The sequence below is a fragment of the Cyprinus carpio genome, chromosome A2 (assembly GCF_018340385.1).
Source record: "Cyprinus carpio isolate SPL01 chromosome A2, ASM1834038v1, whole genome shotgun sequence".
In the NCBI taxonomy this organism is placed as follows: domain Eukaryota; kingdom Metazoa; phylum Chordata; class Actinopteri; order Cypriniformes; family Cyprinidae; genus Cyprinus; species Cyprinus carpio.
In genome coordinates this window covers 12927015-12950136 of record NC_056573.1, presented here as the reverse complement: position 1 = coordinate 12950136, position 23122 = coordinate 12927015, and the positions used below count along the sequence as shown (strand labels likewise).

Genomic DNA, 23122 nt, shown 5'->3' with positions numbered 1-23122 from the left:
TCTGAAGGATCATGTGACACTGAAAACTGGAGCAATGATGCTGAATATTCAGTTTTGCCATCACAGAAATCAATCACATTTGAAACCATAATAAAACAAAAGTTGTCTAAATTATTTCACAATATTACAGTTTTAACATCAAAATAATGCAGTCTAGGTTAATATAAATGACTTTGTTCCCAAAAAAAAAAAACCTTACCAACCCCAAACTTTTTATAATAAATTTGCTTGAATTGTCCATTGATTAATGAACCAATTTATTTAATTTATAAACATGCCATTATTCCCTTTAACTCATGTTTATATAGTACATTTACAGCTTTAAATTTCAAAATGTAGAAATCAAATTCTTTGCCATTGAGTTACCATACTTGATCCATTAGCTAATTGTATGGATTAAACTGTATGGTTTTAAGTTTATAGATAATTTAGAGTTATTGCCTCAGAAATTAAGATGAGATTAACTACATTATTCAATACTCATTAAAATTAGATAATCCATTAATTTCCAAGGCCTACCATTCAAAATGAAACATGTTAGATATAACACGCAAAAGTGTGTAACTGATTTAAGAAATGTACACAAGTATTGCAGTGACTACTTTTATACAGAAAACTAAGAGCACTTTAGCACTTGTGGTTTTTTCTAGGAGGTTAAAACCAGTTAATGCAGTACAAAAAATAGCTGCTTAACTTTCTCAGTCCTCCTTTCAATAAAATGTGTATGATGGAAAACTGCGTCATCGCAACATCAGAAACGCTTATTTCAAGATGGCCAAGAAGAGACTCGCTTGACAAGCCAACTTTCTAATCAAAAGCTTTGGAATGACAACTAAACACTGTTTTATAAAATGAGAACAGCAGCAGCGACATGACGAGTTGGGGTATTTTCTTTAATGGTTGTATCAAAGAGAGCTGTACATTTATTTGCCTTTCTTGGCTTTGATCTTCCTCAGGTAGAACTCCAGTTCTTTGCCTTCAAGGACGTAGCCATCAGCCCTGCCACACTGTCCTGGTCTCGAGGCAATGCAGGCTGAGCAAAAACAAAACCACAGATTAAACACTTACACTGAAGGACAGTGGAGCTGCAGGCTGTATTTCAGCGGTTATCAGAAATGGTATAACTTCAGCACTGTTGTATCAGTAGCAGAACTGGTTAAAGTTTCATCACGATCACATCAATGTCACATTAAGACCCCGTGTAACACGACTTACCAAGAAGCTTCCCCTGCAGGAACTGCTCCTCCAACAGAGGACTGATCTTGCTCTTCTTTCTGCGCTCGTCAAACTTCTTTTGGACCTTTTTCGACCTCTTCTTGTTTAGGATTTCCTCTTCCTCAGGGGTCTGGATTGACAAATCAAATGAGAATTAGCTTTATACTGATTACATTGCATGTTTTTGGTCTTGAGAGAGTTTATAAGCTACAAGCCTTCCTCAGAGTCTTAAACTGCATCACTTTCATTCAGTAGCAGAACTGGACAATGTTATCATCAAAGAAAGACCACTATTAAACACCCAACACATTAATAAAGAAAACTGATCAAGAAAACGTACCAGCTTGGCACCCTTCTTCCTGCCAAGTGGAAGAGCGTAGTGAGACTCATACCACTGTCTGTAAGGAGTGCTATCCACAAGCACAATGCAGTTCTTCACCAGGGTCTTGGTTCTCACCAGCTCATTGTTAGAGGCGTTGTAGACAACATCAATGATCCTGGTCTTGCGGGTACAGCCTGAAATGTCATTAAAACCACATTAAAACTACCTATAATGAAACATCCAACAAAAGCTCAGCAAATGCATTAGAGATCAGGTTGAACGCGTCTTTCTCAGAGAACAATGATATCCATCAAGCACATTCAGTAGCAGAACTGGACAGATTATCTTCACTGAAAGCTGCACCTGTTTAAGTAACAAAACATTTATCAGAAACTTACATTCTGAGCCCCATGAGAAGTTGCCCACATCGAGCCTCAAAGCGCGGTATTTCTTGTTTCCACCACGGACTCTTACTGTGTGGATGCGGCGAGGTCCAATCTATGGAGAGCCATAAAAATGTATTTACACAACATGACAAAGGCCCATGAAGATCTAGTTCGAGCTTGTCCATGTGTCAGTGTAACTATGACGAATCCTAACATTGGAAGATCAGAGTCTTTGACCAAAACGGCCAAAAAAGACCAACCTAAGGACGTGTTTTCATCACCCACATTGTCGGAAAGATAATGATAGCAAGACACATTGAGGTTAGACTTACCTTGGTGTTTGCAGGAGGACGCCCGAGCTCATATTTCCTTTTCTTGTGGACGGGCTTGCGTTTGCCACCAGTCTTGCGGCGTTTGTGCCAGTTGTCCCTTGAGATACCTTTAGGGTACAGAGATGCGTTAGAAACAAATCTGAGTTAAATTAAACCATTCCTTTCCACCGCATACTTGAGTGTTCAGTTCTCCAAGGTTTATCCGCATGAACAATCGGATTCCGCTATTGGTTTCATCATACACACTCAAGATTAAACAAATAATTTAACCGAACATCATGTGCTCAACACCTGTTCGACTTCCCCCATAGAACAACCCCCAGTCACCTGGCCTAAAATCTACTTTTTGGAAGAAAGTCATACAGATTTGGAACACGAGAGCGAGTACATTTTCGTATTTTTGTGTAAGTGTCCCTTTATCAGCAAAGTACGTGGTGTCAAACAGCAGATTCGCAACAACTGCCCTCAGGATTCACATTAGCAATATGCTAACAGGATAGGCGTCATTAGCATTAACGTTACAAGCCTCCACAAACAAACGTTGTTGAAAGTGTTGCAACTGTTTGTGCCGAGAAATATGAAGCAAACGGCAATTGATTAACATAAAAAAAAAAAAATACCCAAGGCTAATTATCAGCTCACGTTAGCTGGCCATGCAGCCTCCAGGGGCTGACACATGCATCTTCTGCCCGTTTAGCCTCTCGCGCTGACCCGTTTCTCATTTAAATACTTCTCCACCACAAAGATACTTTATCTACAAATAAACCCGTCTTGCAGTACAACTACCAGCCTCACTAGCCCTCTAATAAACGCTGTTTGAGAGTATAGTACCAAGTGCGCGCAGCCATCTTGAGAAGCGTCTCCACAGCCACTTCCATCTCTTCTCGTAAAAGTTTTATAAGGCATCGAATCTCCCAATTTGTGACTATATCGCTTCAATCTGTCTTTGTGATATAACACTGTGAGTGTTTTTTTAAAAAGCGTCATCGAACAGCACAGATGAAGACGGATTGTTCCAGCGACCAGAATCTGAAAACACGTACCCATTCTCAGGCGCCGGCTAGAAAGAGGCCTCGCAGAGGCTCATGGGCGGGTTTCAAGCAACCACATATCGCGAGAACACCTGAAGAAATCGCGAGAGTGGTTCTTCGGGCTCAGTGAGAAAACACTCGACTGTCAAGACTGCCACCACGCGTTTAGTAGTTTATGAGTGTAGTAAGCGTACTGTAAATCGATTTAAAGCATCTGCTAAATTAATAATGTATAATAACCGCCATTAAACCTGAAGGATGAAGAAGAAGAATATATAATAATATTTGATTATTTATTTATTATTTATTGAAGAGTTTGTACAAACAACTTGACAACAAGAATATATATTTTTGCAACAGTAGGATCAGGTGCATAAAAAAGGGCCAGGTCCTTTCTTGTAAATCATATTCTCCTATTATGGCAAAAGATTTTACTGCATTGTTTTTTATTTTATCACTTTGATGGCTTTTGTATAAGACACTCATAAACACACAAAACCTAGGCTTCACTCTGAAGTACTTAGGTTTGTGTATATGAATTTTACCAGAATAAGGAAATTAACCAGAAGTTAATCTTTGTTTTTGCTCATAACAAGCCCTTGAACAATGTTCTTTTCAGAAAAGAAGGCTAAATGAAAATGTGTCAGTTAAATGACATGTAGCCTAAAAAAAACATTCACCTCACCTTAAAAAAACCCTTGGCTTTAACTTTAAACACTGTTCCGATGCTCATTGGCATTAATAAAAATTGTTCTGCCTTTATTGCTATAAGCGTGAAAGAACTGCAAACCAGGTACTGTTTATAACATATTTATTTATACCTCACAGATGGAATTGGCAATAATGTAGGCATGATCATGTGCACGGTGCTGGAGGATACAGTTCATTTATGCCAAATCCTGGTGTGTAAAATTTGTAAACATGGCAAAATCAGGTCACTCCTCCCAAGGGCTCATGTCTGTATCGATGGCCACACAGTTATATGCAGCATAGCGAAGCTTCTCTTCACAAACTTTAGCACTGTGGATTAAACACACATTACAATGCAGTCAAAAAAGGTGACAACATTTTGAAAAGACCAATTGCTTACACATATATTATATTACATAATCACACCTTGGGTATTTGGGTAGATAAAGGGTGCTGGAACAAGTGGACGATTGAGGAAGTGCATCTGTGGTTTCGGATCTAGACGAAAATGCATTTGTTTAATGTTTGTTTAGACCACAACCTAAATGTATGTGATCTCAGTGTTATTTTCTCCATAACTTACCCTTGTTTGTCTGGGAAGATGTAAATTGGAGCAGGAAGACGACTTCTGCCGGTCACAAACCTCAAAAACCTGCTGCGATCCTCTGGTTAAAGTGTAAATAAACATGGGGAAATTAAATACTTCCTTTTGCAAATTACTAGAAACAGTTGTTTCACATAAACCAAGGATCCTTACTAACCATTGGTAAAGTTCATCAGGGCTTCCCATAAGTACTGCACTCTGACATCTGTTTGTTCTAAGTCTTCATATCGAGCTGATAAAGAGTAAAAATATTAGTATGCATGCACTACATTAGCAAACATTGACATAAAATTCTATCAGAACAAATTATTTTGGTAATGTGCCACTTTGGGACCTAAAGTAAAACGAGTTGAGAGTGACTGCTGTACAGAGCTGTAATATTTTCAGTTTCATCCACTCTGAAGCAGAGAATATCTATTATTAAATGCTCATGTCACAGCTGCTGTGTGACTCACTGAGGCGTTTAAGGGCCTCCACTGTGATCTCTGGGTCTCCACACACTTTCTTCTCCACTTCCTGCCATGTCAGGAGATCAAGCACAGCTTGCGGCACCACTTTCACCAGTCCTGCCTGTATGGCAGCAATCTGTGGTGCAGAAACACAGCACAGAATTTTATGGAATGTTCAAAAAAAAGAAAGAAAGAAAAAACTATATGCTTAGTAAGTCCTCAAAAAGAAAGTTTTTCTGTTAATCCTAATTATAATAGTCTCAATGTACTTTGTAGTGTAGTATTACCTGTTCTCTGCTCTCTTCTAGTCTGGACTTCTGTACCAGGCGGATGAACTCCATGCGGTCTTCATATCGGACCACTACACCACTGCCTCCTGGAATCAGCTCCACCAGCCGGCCGTCACTCAGGGGTGTGGTGTACACTAGCTCCTGGCCGAACTTAAAATCAAATGTATCCTTGTCCATATGCTCCATAGCCTCCAACAACTTCACCTGAGGAATCACACCAAACGTGTAATCAGTTCCACTGAAATTAAGTCACCTTTATTTAAATAGCGCTTTATTCAAAACAAATGATTTTGATTCAGCTTTAAAGCAGCTCTACAGAAGACAATAGTGTCATAATTCAGCTCAAGTTTTGTTCTTGTCTTATAGAGTCAGAATGGTCAAATTGATAATAAAACTATAATAATTGTCTTTTAAAACCCAACTAAGCCAGCCAAAGAAGATAGTGGCAAAGAACCCAAACTCCATTAGGTGACAGAAATGAAGAAAAATAAAAAAAACAGGCTCAATCGACTGACTGGTTCTCCTTGGGCGAAAGAGTGGTCAGCACCAAGATGCAAATATAAGACTGATGGAGAGATATTTGGGCTTCTTACCAGCACCGAATCTACTGCAGGAAAGTCTTTAGTCCAGCTGACCGCTTCTCCAATCAGCTGCTTCCACACCAGCCCTGGCAAAGCCAGAACCTAAAGGATAAATATTATGAATTCTCATTCTCTACAGAACATTCAATTAACACTAAGATCCCAGAGCAATTACACCACAAGACCAGCACTGACCAGAAAGTCTTTTCCACGCAGAGCTGCGCCCATTAGTTGCCCAATCCACTCAAACTTGTGGAATTCTCGGCATGAAGGATTTGGCACATAGAAGTCTCTGGCCTCTCCAGCCCCCTGATCCAAAACAGTTTAATCATTATATAATGATAAGTGAACAACTACATCATCAGTTACATTAGCGTTAACTCCTATGCAACTGACTGTAGAAAGAAAACGACAGTACATTGTCAAGTTAGTTGTTACCTGGTTAGAAGTTCTCGTGAAGAATGGAAGTGGCATGGGGCACTCTGATGAGCTGGGACACAGTTCTTCAGACATGTCTGCCAGGCTGTCTCGAAAACCACCACCTACAAGACAGAAATCTCAGTTGAGGATACTGTGTTTTATTGCAGACATGAAAATTATTGTGGGTATGTGGAAGCTTATCTCTATATGACCTTGATCGATGATGCCTTCTGCAATGAATTTACACTCCCACCACTGGTCATATCGTGCTGGCCACCTGTAAGAAAGAGAAAAATACTGGTGTGTATAAAGCATAATAACATGATACTTTCACAATCATAATTAGTATGTTATAGAGCATTCTGACTATTTAAAAAGAGTAAGTACAATAATAAAATGTAAAAAAGAGACTACCTGTAGTCCAGAGTCTTTTCATACTTGTCAGACGGCTTCAGACCCTCATACACCTGCATAAACAATAAAGAGTATTCACTGTACATTATTACACTTCAAATGGTTGTGGTCGAGATTTTAAAAATGTTTTTAAAAATGTCTCACCAAGGCTGTATTTATGTTAAAAACAACAATATTGTGAAATATGATCACAATTTATCTTACTGAAAATATTTTAATATTCCTGTGTTGACAAAAGTGAATTTTCAGCATCATTACGCCAGTCTCCAGTGTCACATGATCCTTCAGAAATCATTTTAATGTGCTGATCTGGTGCTCAAGAAACATTTCTTATTATCATCAATTGCTGCTTAATATTTTTGTGGAAATCATTTTTTCAGGATTCTGTGATGAATAGAGAGAACAGCATTTATTTAAAATATAAATGTATTGTAATATATTTAAATGTCTTTACTGTCAGTTTTGATCAATTAGATGTGTTCTTGCTGAACAATGCAGCCTTCATTTCTTAAAAAAAAAAAAACTTATTTGACACCAACTTTCGAACGGTAGTGTGTTTGCAAAAGTATTGACACTTGTTTTGTGGACTACCTGAGTGAAGACAGCATTTTTACATGTGGGGTCCAGAGTGGGATTGTCACGGTGCTCCATGGCAAGGCGACGGTTGATGTAAAGGCGGGGCATGAAGTTAGGCTTACTGGTCTCAGAGTCTTTCAGGCACTGGGTGATGAGGGCAGAGCGACGCTTCGACAACAGCAGGAACTGCTTTATGCTCTAAAGGGCAGCAGAGAGTTTGAGGAAACAGAAAAAAAGTTCGGCACAAATTGGGGCAGAGAGTAAAACCTTCACCTTGATCATTTAAGTAACTGATGTGAAAGATGAAGGAGAACACGTACACATAGACACAAACTATTCACCGAAGGTGTAGAGAATGGCACAAGATAAATCTCCCCACGATAAGAGTACTAACTTTGATCTGGTTGAATGTCCCAAGGCTGTAGTCCCATGCAGGCACCATATGAGGCAACAGACTGTCCAGGAGTGTGATGAACCTACAGACACACACAAAAAAAACAACAACACTAAGAGCTGCCAGAAGCTCACATACAGATCTTATTATGTCGCACATTGCTGGGTGTTACCTCTGAATGACCAGTGCACGGTGATAGAGGACATCAGGCAGTGTGCCCTCCAACCTCGGGTAGCGCACTAGGTTGGGAGACTGGAACACGTCTGCATTCAGGCCCAAGTCACGCTCGCAGGATGATTTGATCTTTAGACCCCGGATCCGTACATCGATTCCCTCATCTACAGCAAAATGTGATTACAGAAAATAAACATTATAAATCAAGATGACTTTCTCTTTCAGATGACAGCGTGCATGTCATGCCAGATAAATCTTACCTCGGCATTCCTCGATTCTGATCTCTATAACAGGCAAATGTGATGTCATGTCCTCCAGAACACAAACCTCTCCAATTAAGTTGCTGTGACAGAAATAAAGCCAAGCTGTTGTAATATTCAGTATCTTATATAACCTTTACATATTTATAACTTGAAAATAGTGCTTCTACTACAGCTTTTAATTGGCCCCAAAAGGTAATTAGATTTTTAAACCACGCTTAAAAATGCATGAATCTTATTACATCAGATAACAAAATATCAAAGTGACATTTCAGACAAAAAACATTTTCCAAACAAAGTACCGCCCCAAAAAAGTTTGTTAAGCTTTAAATAATCAAAATGACTTACTCATCTATTGTTACATCACTGTATTTCTTGAGATTGTCTCCCTCTCCACCATAAACAGTCACTCTTTTGGGCATGTAGTTGTCATCTGTTGAGTCCACTGTTAATATCAGTTTGCTAAAGGAAGAGAAAATTATTTATGTTGTTTATGATGAGCTTTTTTTTAATCAGACTCAAATCTGTTTAGTTTTCTGTAGTCTGATGAGCAAAAGACAGATCAAATGGTATGAAATCCCCCAAAAATCTGAACGATCAGATCGGATTTCATTCAATGATGTAGAAACATTGTTCTGATTTCATCACTTGCAGAATGACAGTTCAGATAGTCAGTCCCAAAGGTCGGATTTGAAAACCAAATTGGATTTGAGTGCATTGTAAACAAAGTCCATGATAATTAGAGTGACTAGATGAGTTCTCCTTACTTGACCACAGTGCCTCTCTTCATGTGCAGCCGGATCCAGTGCTGTCCCTGCATGCCGTCGCTCTCCCAGAACGTCTCGGTGTCTCCATCTGTCAGGCAGCTTGCACCACCACTGGGGTCCTCTTCAAACAGAAAAACTCACTTACTAGTCTAGAACGCCTGATATGTTCACGGCTCTCTGCTCTTCACTATAATGTAGAATAATACCAAGCCCTCACATACCGAACTAGAAGACACATCAATGCTGGTCACGCATTGCTTAACACTGCCAAGGTTTTCATCTTCTTTCCCAATTTGGTCATAGAAGTAGTGTACAAGGTCCTCATCGCATTCAAATGTCCACGTAGGAGGTACATACCTAGAAAACAGAGTTTGCATGCAGTCCATCAAAGGATTAGGCAGATCCAGGGTCTATAATATCATGCTCATTTTTTCCAGGTCTATTCATAAAATGTAATTAATACTGTACATGCAATGAGTCAGATACACCTCTGCTACTATGAAGAAAAAAGCCTCATAATAAGAATGAAAATCTTAGTTTGGAATAATCTTTTTTTATTTTTTAGAAACAAAATATTTTTACAAAACTGCTTCACTGCTTATTAATATCACAATATATTAATTAGACTCTTGTTCCCCAAATATAAGTCATATGGTGCAAATATGCAGAATTTTTTCCTTTAAATTTCTTTGTCAAAGCATCCACTCACCTCAGCTTTTGAACAGCGCCCTCGTCCGGCTCTGCCACCTTGGGCTTGACACCCATGTGAAAGCAGTTTTCCACATCCACCACCTGCTCCCACCTACAAAACCGTTTAGGAAAAATATTGGTACTTAAAATCCAATAAATTGTCAGGATACAGTTATTTACAATCGACACTTTAATATCTTAATATACATGTTTCACAAAGACATTAAGCTGAATATGTCAGAGTGCCTAATTCAATTTTAATAGCAGCTTAATTTTAAAATAAAATAAAAGTGTAATGCACTGAGGTGTTACCTTAAGACCACAAAACCATTTTCTACTTTAAAGCAAACACTACAGTTCAAAGATTTGTGGCCTGTAGGATTTTATAGTTTTTTTATGCTCACCGGGGCTGCATTAATCAATCAAAAATTAAATAAAACAATATTATTGTAAAATATTATTGCAATTTAAGACAGCTGTTATCTATTTTAAATTGTAATTTAATCATGGGTTGCTAAAGCTGAATTTTCAGCATCATTACTCCAGTCTTCAATGTAACATGATCCTTCAGAAATCATCTGAATATGCCGATTTGGTGCTCAATGTTGAAAACAGTTTAATATTTTTGTGGAAAACCTTATCCAAATTTTTTTTTTTTTTTTTTTAAATGATCAAATTAAAAATCAAAATAAAAAAAAACAACATCTTTGCTGAATGAAAGAACATCTAAAAAAAAAAAACTGACCACAGCATTTTACTCACAGTTTTATGATTCAATGAAATGAAGTATGTACATCATGGATCAGTGAATTAGAGAAAGTTGGCCGAGGGTGACACAAACCTGCTACAAGGCTTGTGGTCATATCCAAACAGCTGCTGTTGTCGGCTGATAGTGTCCGGAGACTCCACTGGCACAAGCCTGTCTCCACCTTCTGTGTGCTTACACACCAGGATCCAGCCCTCGTCTATGTCCAGACCAGCACGATACTCCTCCAGCTGCTCCTGTGATGGACAGATGAGTCAGACAATCACAGTGACAAACAAATCAAAACAGGCTGCCTCGCATCTGAATGCCCACTGATCGAAAAGAGTGGAAATTTCTGAGAGGCACACAAACACACAACACATTACTGCCGTGACATCACGGAGCAGGACGTCCCGTGTATTCTGGTAGCAATAACGATACAGCGGATTAATCCAAAAACACCTTCTGACACCAGTTCTCGACAACATCTCATACAAATAATGCATACCTTGCTTATTTTGACCCACAGGCCATGGCTGTTGCAGTACTCTTGCCCTGTTGTCCGTATACACGTCCCTTTTTTAGGCTCGATGTTACACTTGCATAATTTCTTGTGTGGAGCCTGATGTGGGCCTTCCCACACCGACACCACACTCTTTCCACCGGAGTTGCCAGCTGTTGAAGAGGACGCGGAAGCGGAGCCCGACGACGAGTCCTTACAGATTTTGTAGCAAACCTCTTTCGGAACGTAACACAGGGACTCCGGCAGAGGCTCGCTTTTTCGGAAACATTCAATGCACTTGTTTAAAAACCGTATCCTTCCCAGGAGGGTGTGAGGGTTGTCGTCCCGAGACATCTCCTCCTCAAGTTTGAGTGCGCTAACTTAGCCGCAGAGCTATCTGAGGATGTGTCAAGACCGACAGTGAGCGGTTCGGCCGTCAGCCAGCATTACACTCACACAGGCTTGCCCTTTATTTCCCCGTTTGGCCGCTTTTACTGAGACCCGATGTAATAAACGATAAAGATAAAACGATCTAGATAAAGCTGAGCACAGATACTCCCCACAGATACTTCCAACCGTCAAGACAACCATCCAAACCAGCCAACTATCTCCACCGGTCTACAGGGCGGATGTGTGTTTACCATACAGTCTATGGTTTTTACTCACCCCCCCTACTGGACACATTTACAATTGAATAAAACTGAAAATGTTGAAATATTTTATTTATCTTGTTTTTTTAGTATTTGGTATTTTCGTGTTTTTTTTTTTTCTATTTTAAGTCATGATGTTTGTTTTCAAAAATCCTACATTTAACATTAGGATTATTAACATAATTAAATACTATTCGATGGGCTTTTCAAGCCCTCATAAGCCTTCATATTTTGTATTTGTCAAGTTCTTTAATTAATTGATAGCATTAATAAAGTAGTTTACTGTACTATTTGAATGAATTAATAATTTCTATTCAGTGGGCTGTTTAATGCAAAACAGAAAAGAAGGTTGAAGCGAGAGTTGTTTTTTTTTAATACAAAATGTGACCCTCGGACACAGCTCCTGTCTGTGAAATCCAGGCTAAAGTCTCAAAATCTAATTAAGAGCTAACAAGCATCAACGTTTGATTTCAACCAATAATTTCACTATGATTTCAATCTTTGACATGGTCTTACTCAGTCAGTATTAAAGATATAAAGGTTATATTTTCACAGAATGTTCTACATCTTTATAAAGGATGATTTTATGCAGAAAACAGTAAATCATAAAAAATGACTTCAGCTGGGTTTTCACAAATATTAATACGTCTATTAAGGAGATGATTTTCTTCAATTTGACTAATGTTCTTGATGTTTTTTTTCAACAAATGTGGATAACCAGGTGAAATATTTTTATCCTCGTTGACGTTATATAATAAAAGTAGGGCAAAAGTCACTAGAGCGACGGTACTTAATCACGTGATGAAACAGAGGCCGATGATTGGTTGGTGCTCTGTGTTTACTGTGAGGTGAACGGTGTAAGGGCATTAAAGGATCTGAGCATTGTCACAAAGAAATAGCAATGATTTTTAATAAGGTAAATACGCATTTCTATTGACGTAATTGTAAAACAGTTTTTATTTTGCACATACTTGCCATTTTTATTCATGTCAAATTAAGAGATAGCTAGCCTAGCGCTAGGAACTCCCACAGCTAGTCTAGACGCATGTTAGTGAGAAAATCATTGCATCTGGGATTATGTAACGTTAGTAATTAGAGTTCATTGGTGAAATTGAGACGGTTTTAGCTCTTCCCCGCTCGTAGATTCACTATGACTTTTGTAACCCTGCCTATAAACAAAAGTGCTTAACCTCATCAATAAAAAAAAATAAAAAATAAACACTAACACACTAATCCATTATACTATTTTAACATTTTAAAATAAAAAAAAAAAAAAAAAGTGATTAAGTGCAATAATGTTGTAAATAGATTAGTTTGTCTATGATTTGAAACATTTCCTTGATGGCTGGCTGCAGAGACTTTATCTGCACTGTGGTAAATCTTTAAACCTGTTGTGTCAGTGCAGAAATGTGTAATGATCTGTATTTATGTACAGGTTTTGAGGGCAGGTGTTCAGGCTGGACGCAGGTTTCAGAGTACTGGCCCTCAAGCAGGCGTCAGAGCAGCTATTGCTGCCTCGAGAGAAGCTCATGGAGGCTTCAGCTTTGGTATGTATAATGATCCTCTGCTCACTGTGTTTTTAAAAATACCAAGGCATTGTTACACCATCCCAGCACTCTATTCCTCAATTTAACAGAACTAACTGACCAGCAGAAAGAGTTCCAGGAGGTGGCAAGAAAGTTTGCACGGGAGGAGATCGTCCCAGCTGCCCCGTCATATGACAGAAGTGGTGAAGTAGGTTATCTAAATCCACATGTATACCATTTTGCATTTACATATTTTTAGATTTGCAAAAAAATAAAAAATAAATTCTCTGATTTCCTCCTTGCAGTATCCATTTCCTCTCATTAAGAGAGCATGGGAGTTGGGTCTAATGAATGGACATATTCCAGAGGACTGCGGTAGGTACTTTAAAGACTGATGGCCAAAAATGATTATTCTGTCATCATTTATTCACCTTCATGTAACTATAAAAGCTGTATGACTTACTTTCTTTTGTGAAACAAAAGGAGACATTTGAATAATGTACTACTGATTGCTTGTTTCTATGCAATTATACCATTAAAACACCATAAAAGTATCATAGAGGTAGTCAATATGACTACAAAATCATATCTGAAACCATATGAAAGCTTGGGAACAGACTGACATTTAGGATGTTATTAGCTGAAATATAGCACAAAAGTCATATGAAACACTTTTATGGTGTTTTTTATGGCATTTTATAGCTTGGCAGTGTCTAGTCTCGCAAAGCCAGACCTTCAGACTGAACGCAGAAGGCCTGGACTCCATTGCAGTTTTCATTGGCCAAGGGCTGCCAAAAGGCCATCTGACTGACATGTAAAATAATAACAGTTCTTTCTGTTCAAAAGTAGATATCCTTATGATACCAGACTGGCGTGCAACCAGTCATTTATTCAAGAATGTCGTCTTCAGTCATCAAGCATCTATGTTGTGAACTTCACGTACCTTTGAAAATCCAACTTTTAATTAATCCTGACAAGCGCTCATTGTCATAGTTGTAAACACGACAGCTTTAATCATTTATGAGGGGGTTTGGCATCACTATGGCTATTTTTCCAGGCGGGCTTTCAAAGAATGCAACACACAAATATCCCGGAAATCCTGTAGAATTCAAACAATCAGATGAAACTTTGAAACTCCCAAAGTGTTTCCCATTTTGGTTGAACGTCTGATGCATTAAGGTGAAACTAGGCAACCTCAGGCTTCCTTCTTGTCATGATATTGAAAAGATTACCCAAGATATTCTTCACAAATTTACATTTTGTGTTTAATGGAAGAAAGTAAGTCATAGGAGTTTGGTACAACGTGAGGACAGCTATTCCATTAATTCTGACCATGCTGGATATTGCCATGTGTTCCAGGTGGAATGGGTCTGGGCATATTTGATGCCTGTCTCATCACAGAGGAACTGGCCTTTGGCTGCACTGGAGTACAGACAGCCATCGAGGCAAACTCTCTGGGAGTAAGTGGAGTTTTATGAACATATTTTCAAGTTGGCTTCATTTAATATTTAAATTAAATGGTCATCTGTGCATAGTACTTATGCAAGAACTTATTGTTATAAGTTACATTTTAATGTGGTTTTTCCATGCAGCAAATGCCTGTCATTATTGCTGGTAATGATGCCCAGAAGAAGAAATATTTGGGCAGAATGACGGAAGAACCACTAATGTGTGTAAGTGCGTCATCGTTTTTCTAATCATCCATATTTTTAGGATTTATATAGCATTCCCATAGCTGTACATGAGCACACGCTTTTTCTAATTAATATCTTACTTTGTCAACAGGCGTACTGTGTGACCGAGCCGGGAGCAGGCTCTGATGTGGCTGGGATAAAGACCCGGGCTGTTAAGAAAGGTGACGAGTATGTGGTCAATGGTCAGAAAATGTGGATCACCAATGGAGGAAAAGCAAACTGGTAGGCAAACTACTTCAGTCTCACTTCATAACTGTGTTTTGGATTCATTATAAACCCTTCTGTTTGCATTTATAGGTACTTCCTGCTGGCCCGCACAGATCCAGATCCCAAATGCCCTGCTAGTAAGGCTTTCACAGGCTTTATTGTTGAAGCTGACACCCCAGGAGTCCAGCCAGGCAGAAAGGTACAACTGCAGTCTGATGCATTTAGACAATACTTATACACCATATTAATAACACTAAGACATTCTGCACTATTTGCTTATGTCTACATTCTTCTGTTCTCCAGGAACTGAACATGGGCCAGAGATCCTCAGACACCAGGGGCATCACATTTGAGGATGTAAAAATCCCGAAGGAGAATGTATTGATTGGAGAAGGAGCTGGCTTCAAGATTGCCATGGGTGCATTTGACAAGACCAGACCACCAGTAAGTGCTCTTTTGCAGTTATTATTGCTAACACATTGCAGTTGTCTAATACGTCACATGTCATGTAAACCATCTCTTGATGTTTTTCAGGTGGCTGCAGGTGCCACAGGACTTGCACAGAGAGCACTGGAAGAGGCCACGAAGTATGCTTTGGAGAGAAAGACTTTTGGCAAATTTATTGCTGAGGTAGGTGTCTGTTTCAGTAGACATGTTTGACAACTCAAACTGATACCATGAAGTTAGTAAGACATTAAATTCTAAAATAAATCTACTTATGTAATTAATCAATAAGCTGTGTTTGTTTTCTGACCCCCAGCACCAGGCAGTTTCATTCCTTCTGGCTGAAATGGCCATGAAAGTGGAGCTTGCCAGGATGGCCTATCAGAGAGCAGCATGGGAAGTGGATCAGGGCCGCAGGAACACCTACTATGCCTCGATTGCCAAGGCCTTTGCTGGAGACATTGCAAACCAGTGTGCCGCTGATGCTGTCCAGATCTTTGGTGGGAATGGTTTCAATAGTGAATATCCTGTGGAGAAGCTAATGAGAGACGCTAAGATTTACCAGGTAAGGATTGTAGACCCAACCTTGTTTATTTAAATTGGTGTCAAAAATGTGCTAATATGTGTCTAATGTCTGCATCCACAGATTTATGAAGGGACCGCGCAAATCCAAAGGCTCATCATCTCAAGAGAACACCTTGGGAAATTCAAACAGTGAACCTGTAAACCCAGGACTTCCATGCCATAAGCCAATTGTTTGTTTGAGCGTATTTTGTACATGTTGATGCATTTGATCAATAGATCTCAGGATTGTATCTCACAGACTGTAAATTGCCTCCACAGAGGTCCAGTTGCCTTATGTCATATCAGCATGCCTTGCCTTCTTTGTGTTGAACAACTGTGTTGATCAAATGTTAAGCTGAACAGTAACATAGTTACACAGCACTTCCTCATATACTTTTTTGTAACTGATGTCCTCAAAATCAAAATAAATAATCTGCTTTGAAAACATCTGTAATTTTCTTGCCCAAATATCTATACCCCACTTTCAAAATGTTATTAATTAATTTTAATTACCCTACATAATGCACATTTTGAGTGCAACCCTGTGACTTCATGGTTTCCCCAATACAAAATAAAATCTAAGTAACTTCATTTGGACCTACACAATGTTGGGTAGACAAGTACTTGTATCATTGTATTTCCTTTCTATTTTTTCACAAATTGTAATGTTAACTGCATTTGTCAAGCTCAACCATTCAACTACTGTACATTAACCAAGTTACTGAAAAATAATACACAAAACAAATATTATTATTTAATTATTGGTAAATATATGTTATTAGTAACTGAACCAATGTTTTGTCCCAAACTACAGTAATTAGTGCATACTGAGTGATAGCTAAAATTTGGCTAAAATTATTTTGTTTTTTGTAAAAAAAATTTTTTTTACACAAATCAAAATTTTAAATTCTATTTAAAATGTAAATATCCAAAATCTCTCTAATGGGGTGCAGAAAATAAATAAAAACTAGTTTAGCTAATTAACTAATTATTTAGAATATATATATATATATATATATATATATATATATATATATATATATATATATATATATATATATATATATATATATATGCTAAACTAAACCAAAATTAAAATTTGGTGATAATGTACTCATCCCAAGGCCATCCAAAATATATAACATCCCCAATCAGAGCAAAAAAAAAGAAGAAAAAAGAAACTTCATCAGATGAAGAAAGTGAGTCATATACAACTTGGATGGCCTGAGGGTAACTATAGTGGCAGGCATTTTCATTTTGGATGGTCTATTTCTTTAATACTGATATTTGTTTTGTTCAGATGATACATTTTTTAATACAAATTATTAACTTCTGAAATTGCTACTTAGTCCCCTGACTGAACTGAAACTTCGCAAAATCGATAAGTTGCTAATTCTAAGTTCCTCCATATCTGAAAAACTTTCTACAAATATTGAACTGAGTTCAGATAAACAAAGAGAGTCATACACATCTGGGATAAAATGTAAGAGAGTAAATGATGAGAATTTTCTTTTTTGGGTGGAATAATTTTATGTTTTTAAGTTATCATATACTAATGACTCAATTTCACATGCTTCAGTAATTTATTTGCATTAAATTATTTTAACGAGTTAAGGATTTTGAATTTAATCACATGTATGTTTACGGGTTAACGTTGACAGCCCTATATATATAGTATAGGTTTTACAACAGAACAGAGAAGCCTTTTAAAATATTACTCATCTGTGCTTTTTCTCACATTTCTAATCTGCTGTTGGTTTATTTTACCTCAGTAGACTGGCTGCATCTCCTCTAGCAACACTGAGATAGTTTCCATCCCTACTCTAATGAATGTCAAAACATATGAATAATCAATAAAAGAAAAGCTACAGGGTGTCTAAAGGAGCGAAAAAATGTTTTAATATATTACTCCTCTGTCCTTTACTGCGTCTTCTCTTGCAACACTGATGTAACTTATAATATTTAAAAATATTATTCACCTGTTCTTTGTCAAGAATTTCATTTTACCTCGTGGGACAGGTTACGTTTTGTCACTATTCACAGTCATATATCAAATATTCAAATCCAGAAAGATCTGGCTTTAACTGCATTTATGTATGCTTAAAAAAAAAAATGCAGTTGTAATGACTGAGGTGATTTGTGTCATGTCATATTACCAGCAAATATTTTGTTGATGTTCCGTTGTTTAAATGCGATTTGCAAAATCAGCTTTCGCTCCCCATAATAACGTCTATAATGTTCTTTACGGGCACCCGTAGAAATGGCGTGGAATGTGATGATGTAATATGTGTGTGACTGTTGAAGTCAGCCTGTAGTCCGCTCTCTTGCTTCTCCGTCAGGATGGTAATGTAAAATACACTACTTTGCTTTCATAGTTATTTAATTGTTCACATGAGATCATGTTTTCCCCATAAAGAAAGAGCATGCGGTCAGCTGCGATTGTGAAGGTTGTGAAGTACACACCAAAAGATGAGAACGAGAGCAGCTGAAACATGTCACGCGCCGCCCAGTCAGTTCAGCACAGCTACAGCCTGGGTTAACATGAATGTGTCAGACTGCAGTGTTTGAGCTTATTGTCAGAAAGTGATGACGGCAACTTTATTTTGCAGGGGACCCAGGTTAAAGACGTGGTCATTAAACCTGAAGCTCCAAACACGCTCCTCCTAGACAAGCATGCAGACTATATTGCAGCCTATGGCTCCAAGAAGGATGACTATGTAAGTGGATGGCTTACAAAAATGGTTTTTCCTCCAAATATGAATAAAATTAGAGGTCAATTCCCATGTATTGTGCACCATCTCCTGCAGGAGTACACGCTGTCAGAGTACTTGAGAATGAGTGGCATCTACTGGGGTCTGACAGTGATGGACCTGATGGGTCAGCTGTCTCGAATGAACCGCGAGGAGATCATAGAGTTCATCAAGTCCTGTCAGCATGACTGTGGAGGCATCAGCGCCAGCACTGGCCATGACCCTCATCTCCTCTACACCCTCAGTGCTGTACAGGTCAGCAGGAATCTACAAAACCTAGAAGGCAATCATAATAATTAATAAATGGTTATCAATTAAAAAAAAAAAAAAAGAAAAAAGTGGAAAATCAAAAATTTTAAAATAAAAATTTTTTTTTTAAACTCCCTTTAGATCCTGTCCTTGTATGACAGCATTAATGTTATTGATGTGGACAAAGTGGTAGACTATGTTAAAGGACTGCAGCAAGAGGATGGCTCATTCGCAGGAGACAAATGGGGTACATTCATTTATTAGTTTTTTTAAGTCTTTACTGGAATAAACAATTTTAAGTTTTATATGACTTCATGAATGCTCACTTTTGTTCCTTTACAGGAGAAATAGATACACGGTTTTCCTTTTGTGCGGTTGCAACATTGGCACTACTGGTTTGAATTCCTTTCTATTCAAATATTACACTCAATTGTCTTTTATAGTGTTTCCTGCAAACTTTCAAGGGTTTAAATACATATAACATGGCAAATTTCTGTGCAGGGCAAGTTGGATGTGATCAACATGGACAAGGCCGTTGGGTTTGTGCTTTCCTGTATGAACTTTGATGGTGGGTTTGGTTGCAGGCCTGGTTCAGAGTCCCATGCTGGTCAGGTGAGGTGTTTGAGGTATTTTAAGCCCACCTTTAAACCGGTTTAGTGTATCCATAAGTTGTAATCATATGTTTTTCTCACCCTGTCTCTAGATTTACTGCTGCACAGGTTTCTTGTCGATCACTGGGCAGCTTCATCAAGTAAATGCAGATCTGTTGGGTTGGTGGCTCTGCGAAAGACAGTTACCATCAGGAGGCTTGAATGGAAGGCCAGAGAAGGTAAGATGTCCTTTAGATCAAAGATATTAACTCATTTAAAGGTGTGACTTAAAAGAGTGTAAACTAGCTACATTTTTTAGACGGTGCTGGATATTAAATTGAATCACAAGTCTGATTTTTGACTATCAGTGTAATTGTGCTCATGAAGGGACCATCTGATCCCATCAGTATAGCTGGATCATAAATGGTACAGCTTGTGTTGTAAAAGATTAAAACTAAAATGATTAGCATAATGAAACTAAATAAAAAAAATTGAAAATCACAATTAAAATATAGATTAAATTAAAACTGTTTGTGAACCATAAAACATATTAACATAGACCATAAATAATAAACAAAATTGAAAAAGAAATTATTTAATGTTTTCAAAACTTAATACTAGATTATTCCAATTTTTTTGTATTTATTTATGAGAGACCAAACACAACTGTGGATGATATATATTTTTTTCTCTGATTTCAGCTGCCTGATGTCTGCTATTCCTGGTGGGTTCTTGCCTCTTTGAAGATCATTGGCAGAATTCACTGGATTGACAAAGCAAAACTGCGCAGTTTTATTCTTGCTTGCCAGGATGAAGAGACTGGCGGCTTCGCTGACAGGCCTGGAGACATGGTAAGCTCTCTTTGGAATTTGTCACATACAATTTTGCATATGCATATATATTTTGCATGTGATTTCTCTAGGACTTGCCATTCTTTATACAGAGCTTATCATTCTCTGCGGTACATTCTTGCCAGTGTTATATATTTCCATCCAGGTGGATCCTTTCCACACTCTGTTTGGTGTGGCTGGTCTGTCTTTGCTGGGAGATGAGCAGATCAAACCAGTGAACCCTGTGTTTTGCATGCCTGAGGATGTGCTTCAGAGGATTGGCCTCCAACCAGACTTGCTGAACTGAGTTTAAATTTTCAGCGTGGCCATTTTCCTCTTCTCCTACCCCTGCACAGCCAGCCATCAAACCGTGGGAAGCTGTCATCTTCAACTAACGATTGGCACACCGTTTAGAGGGACCAAGGACTTTAGAAAGACCCTTAACATTGTGTGCATTTTTGGGGGGAAAATTGTTCTCATCATCATGTAGGCACAGTATTACAATGCTTGCTTTTGCTAGTGGGCTTTCTCTATTTAAAGATACGGTTCAAAGAGGGATAACTGCTATTTACAGCTTTCACTGTGTACTAAAACATAACTTTATATTTATGACTAATTCAGCAGGTCACTTTTTGGTGTCAACCAAGAGTGTTTATTCAGTGAGGGGTGAGCTCACTCACTCATCTCTGATGGCTTTTCCAAAGTGAGTATTTAAATGTTACATCATACTTTAAGCATCATAAATATGGATTTCATTCATGAGATAAATTTATGTCCAAATTCTCTTCCTGTCATTTGTTCACGTCACTTGTCAAGGTTTGATTGGTCCTCTCATCTCTGAAGCATTCATAACTATTGTGCAACCATTTTAAAAGTCATGTTTGCTTTGAAATTGCTGTTATTTTTAAGGTTACGGAGAATTTTGCTGTTGTGGTATGAATGAATTCTCTCTCTCTGGCACTGATGCTAGTGTGTGAAGATGCCTGTTGTGTGGGATGGAATAAATGTGACTTTAATATAAAAAACTCAGTGATTTTGCTTCACTGGTGTAATTTGGATTATTCATTGTGAGGTGGAAAACTGTTTGTGTGCTTCGCAAGGAATCAAGTGTTTATCACCCCAAGAGCGTCTGACACTGATTATGATGAAACTTTTTGGCCTGCTGTTACGTGTTACAAATTATCTTACGAGGCTGTGTTTACTAAAATTCACTTCAAAATAGGCTTTTCACACTATGCTTTTAAATTTATATTCATATTTGCTAGTTAAAAGAAAAAAAAAAGCTCCAAAACTTTCAAGTATATGAGCATGTTGGAAAAGTGAAGAGGCAATCAAATCAGAGTGTGTGAATTCATCAAGAGAGCAGCAATCTACAGACCCCTGACAGATTTGCAGAAACAAACACAAGAGTTGTTAGGTTACGATGAAACCCCACTGGCTCTCATTACAACCTGTTCAGAGTGTGGGAGATGTGCCACATGTCACCGCAGTCTCCTGGCACTTGTGTTTTTGTTAGATCACCTCACACATGCACAGACACACACAACCATCTTTTGCCTCTGTTAGTTTATTAAAGACATGATCAGTTTAATGAATACATATGCCGTCACGCTTGTTTTGGACAAAACCAGGCAATTTTGTAATTAATTTTTATTTTGGGAAAAAAGCTATTTTTGCAAGTAACAAAAATTACATATTTGTTTGTACCAATACTCTACCAGTCAAACATTTTCTGGGCATGTGCTGGCTGCTTTACATTCAGTCCAACTCATTCAAAATGCGCATTTAACATTTTTATTCTGTAAAGAAATTCATGAATAGGCACAATATACATTTGTCTGTAAAACAATTTTTATGCATTTTAGCACAAGTCATTAGATCAAAGATTTAGAACAGTGGTTCTCAACCAAGGGCTTCTGTAAACTTTTATTTAATTTTATTTATATTAACAAATAACAATTTACAACAATGAAGAACTTTTAACATCCAGGGAACCTTTCCATTCCAAAAAGGTTCTTTATACTGTGAAAAGGATCTTTTCACAGTAAGAGGGATAACAGCAAAATGGTTCATCTACAACAGTGTTTCTCAACCCTGGTCCTTGTCACCCCCCAACACTGCATATTTTGTAATGTCTCCCTTATCTGACACACCTATTTCAGTTCCTGGAGTTTAATGAGCTAATGAGTTGAATCAGGTGTGTTTGATTAGGGAGACACACAAAATGTGCAGTGCTGGGGGGCGCTCAGGACCAGGGTGGAGAAACACTGATCTACAACAACATTGCAAAAAATCCCCTTTTGAAACCTTTATTTTTTTTAAGAGTGTATAGTGGAAAGGGGTTCTTTAGACTATTAAAATGTTCTTCACACTAAACAAATTGGTTCTTTTAAGAAATGAAAGGTGCTTTGGGGAATCAAAAGGTTCTTCTATGGCAGGGGTGGCGAACTCCGGTCCTGGAGAGCCACAGCCCTGCAGATTTCAGCTCCAACCCTAATTAAAACTCACCTGCCTGAAGCTTTCTAGTAACCCTTCAGACCTTGATTAGCTTGTTCAGGTGTGTTTGATTAGAGTTGAAGCAAAACTCTGCAGGACCGATGTTTGCCACCCCTTCTCTATGGCATCACTAAAAAATCCTTTGTTTTTAAAAGCGTCAAAGAGTCAAAAAGGTTGAGAATCACTGGTGTGTGACCGAGATACAAAGATGTGTTTAAAATGCATAAGCCAAGATTTCATCTATTTGGTTTCCCTGCTAAGGAAAGTTCACCCTCTACAT

General features: G+C 38.1%; 4 protein-coding genes and 3 non-coding genes across 8 annotated transcripts; 2 read left to right on the top strand and 5 right to left on the bottom strand.

Annotated features, from left to right (window-relative positions):
* Positions 1 to 573: 573 nt before the first annotated feature.
* LOC122135374 lies at positions 574 to 709 on the bottom strand. The gene has a single exon (XR_006153479.1). It is a non-coding gene; the product is annotated as a small nucleolar RNA SNORA47 (small nucleolar RNA).
* A 170-nt stretch (positions 710 to 879) lies between these two features.
* Positions 880 to 3420, bottom strand: LOC109106306 (40S ribosomal protein S8). Its single transcript, XM_019119691.2, has 6 exons — positions 3299 to 3420; positions 2256 to 2362; positions 1936 to 2035; positions 1556 to 1731; positions 1216 to 1345; positions 880 to 1033 (listed from the first exon to the last, which is right to left on the bottom strand). The coding sequence occupies exons 1-6, from the start codon at positions 3300 to 3302 to the stop codon at positions 924 to 926; spliced, it is 627 nt and encodes a 208-aa protein (XP_018975236.2). The 5' UTR covers positions 3303 to 3420; the 3' UTR covers positions 880 to 923.
* On the bottom strand, positions 1431 to 1500 carry LOC122135364. Its single transcript, XR_006153470.1, has one exon. It is a non-coding gene; the product is annotated as a small nucleolar RNA SNORD38 (small nucleolar RNA).
* On the bottom strand, positions 2106 to 2211 carry LOC122135365. Its single transcript, XR_006153471.1, has one exon. It is a non-coding gene; the product is annotated as a small nucleolar RNA SNORD46 (small nucleolar RNA).
* Positions 3421 to 4080: 660 nt separating the features above from the next.
* On the bottom strand, positions 4081 to 11402 carry LOC109106295 (HECT domain containing 3). The gene is made up of 21 exons (XM_042773813.1): positions 10849 to 11402; positions 10437 to 10597; positions 9615 to 9707; positions 9127 to 9262; positions 8906 to 9027; positions 8487 to 8600; positions 8139 to 8221; positions 7877 to 8042; positions 7705 to 7786; positions 7326 to 7508; positions 6735 to 6787; positions 6533 to 6597; positions 6339 to 6442; positions 6096 to 6209; positions 5913 to 6002; positions 5317 to 5523; positions 5036 to 5165; positions 4738 to 4812; positions 4560 to 4641; positions 4403 to 4474; positions 4081 to 4306 (listed from the first exon to the last, which is right to left on the bottom strand). Exons 1-21 carry the CDS (start codon positions 11194 to 11196, stop codon positions 4222 to 4224), a joined length of 2565 nt encoding a protein of 854 aa, XP_042629747.1. The 5' UTR covers positions 11197 to 11402; the 3' UTR covers positions 4081 to 4221.
* An 879-nt stretch (positions 11403 to 12281) lies between these two features.
* On the top strand, positions 12282 to 16372 carry LOC109101178 (medium-chain specific acyl-CoA dehydrogenase, mitochondrial-like). The gene is made up of 12 exons (XM_042773797.1): positions 12282 to 12408; positions 12928 to 13039; positions 13129 to 13226; positions 13324 to 13393; positions 14378 to 14478; positions 14611 to 14691; positions 14804 to 14934; positions 15010 to 15118; positions 15223 to 15363; positions 15454 to 15549; positions 15680 to 15928; positions 16010 to 16372. Exons 1-12 carry the CDS (start codon positions 12394 to 12396, stop codon positions 16079 to 16081), a joined length of 1275 nt encoding a protein of 424 aa, XP_042629731.1. The 5' UTR covers positions 12282 to 12393; the 3' UTR covers positions 16082 to 16372.
* Positions 16373 to 18149: 1777 nt separating this feature from the next.
* On the top strand, positions 18150 to 21371 carry rabggtb (Rab geranylgeranyltransferase subunit beta). 2 transcript variants are annotated; one of them, XM_019119673.2, is made up of 10 exons: positions 18213 to 18270; positions 18344 to 18436; positions 18537 to 18644; positions 18735 to 18932; positions 19068 to 19173; positions 19269 to 19321; positions 19428 to 19538; positions 19630 to 19755; positions 20218 to 20367; positions 20513 to 21371. In XM_019119673.2, exons 4-10 carry the CDS (start codon positions 18762 to 18764, stop codon positions 20651 to 20653), a joined length of 858 nt encoding a protein of 285 aa, XP_018975218.1. In that variant the 5' UTR covers positions 18213 to 18270; positions 18344 to 18436; positions 18537 to 18644; positions 18735 to 18761; the 3' UTR covers positions 20654 to 21371. The 2 variants fall into 2 exon arrangements, with proteins under 2 accessions (XP_018975209.1, XP_018975218.1); XM_019119664.2 differs by lacking the exon at positions 18344 to 18436 and having other exon boundaries at positions 18150 to 18270.
* The last annotated feature ends 1751 nt before the right edge of the window (positions 21372 to 23122 follow it).

Coding starts and splice junctions, on each gene's coding strand:
- LOC109101178 (XM_042773797.1), top strand. Junction 14,479..14,610: donor TCGAGGCAAACTCTCTGGGA/GTAAGTGGAGTT, acceptor TTTTCCATGCAG/CAAATGCCTGTCATTATTGC. Junction 15,364..15,453: donor TTGACAAGACCAGACCACCA/GTAAGTGCTCTT, acceptor GATGTTTTTCAG/GTGGCTGCAGGTGCCACAGG.
- LOC109106295 (XM_042773813.1), bottom strand. CDS start 11,196: ATGTCTCGGGACGACAACCCTCACACCCTCCTGGGAAGGATACGGTTT. Junction 8,222..8,486: donor AGTGATGTAACAATAGATGA/GTAAGTCATTTT, acceptor TTTCTGTCACAG/CAACTTAATTGGAGAGGTTT. Junction 4,475..4,559: donor ATCTTCCCAGACAAACAAGG/GTAAGTTATGGA, acceptor ATTTTCGTCTAG/ATCCGAAACCACAGATGCAC.
- LOC109106306 (XM_019119691.2), bottom strand. Junction 2,036..2,255: donor GTCCTCCTGCAAACACCAAG/GTAAGTCTAACC, acceptor GGCTCTCCATAG/ATTGGACCTCGCCGCATCCA. Junction 1,732..1,935: donor CTTCTCATGGGGCTCAGAAT/GTAAGTTTCTGA, acceptor ATGACATTTCAG/GCTGTACCCGCAAGACCAGG.
- rabggtb (XM_019119664.2), top strand. Junction 18,933..19,067: donor ACACCCTCAGTGCTGTACAG/GTCAGCAGGAAT, acceptor AACTCCCTTTAG/ATCCTGTCCTTGTATGACAG. Junction 19,756..20,217: donor TGAATGGAAGGCCAGAGAAG/GTAAGATGTCCT, acceptor CTCTGATTTCAG/CTGCCTGATGTCTGCTATTC.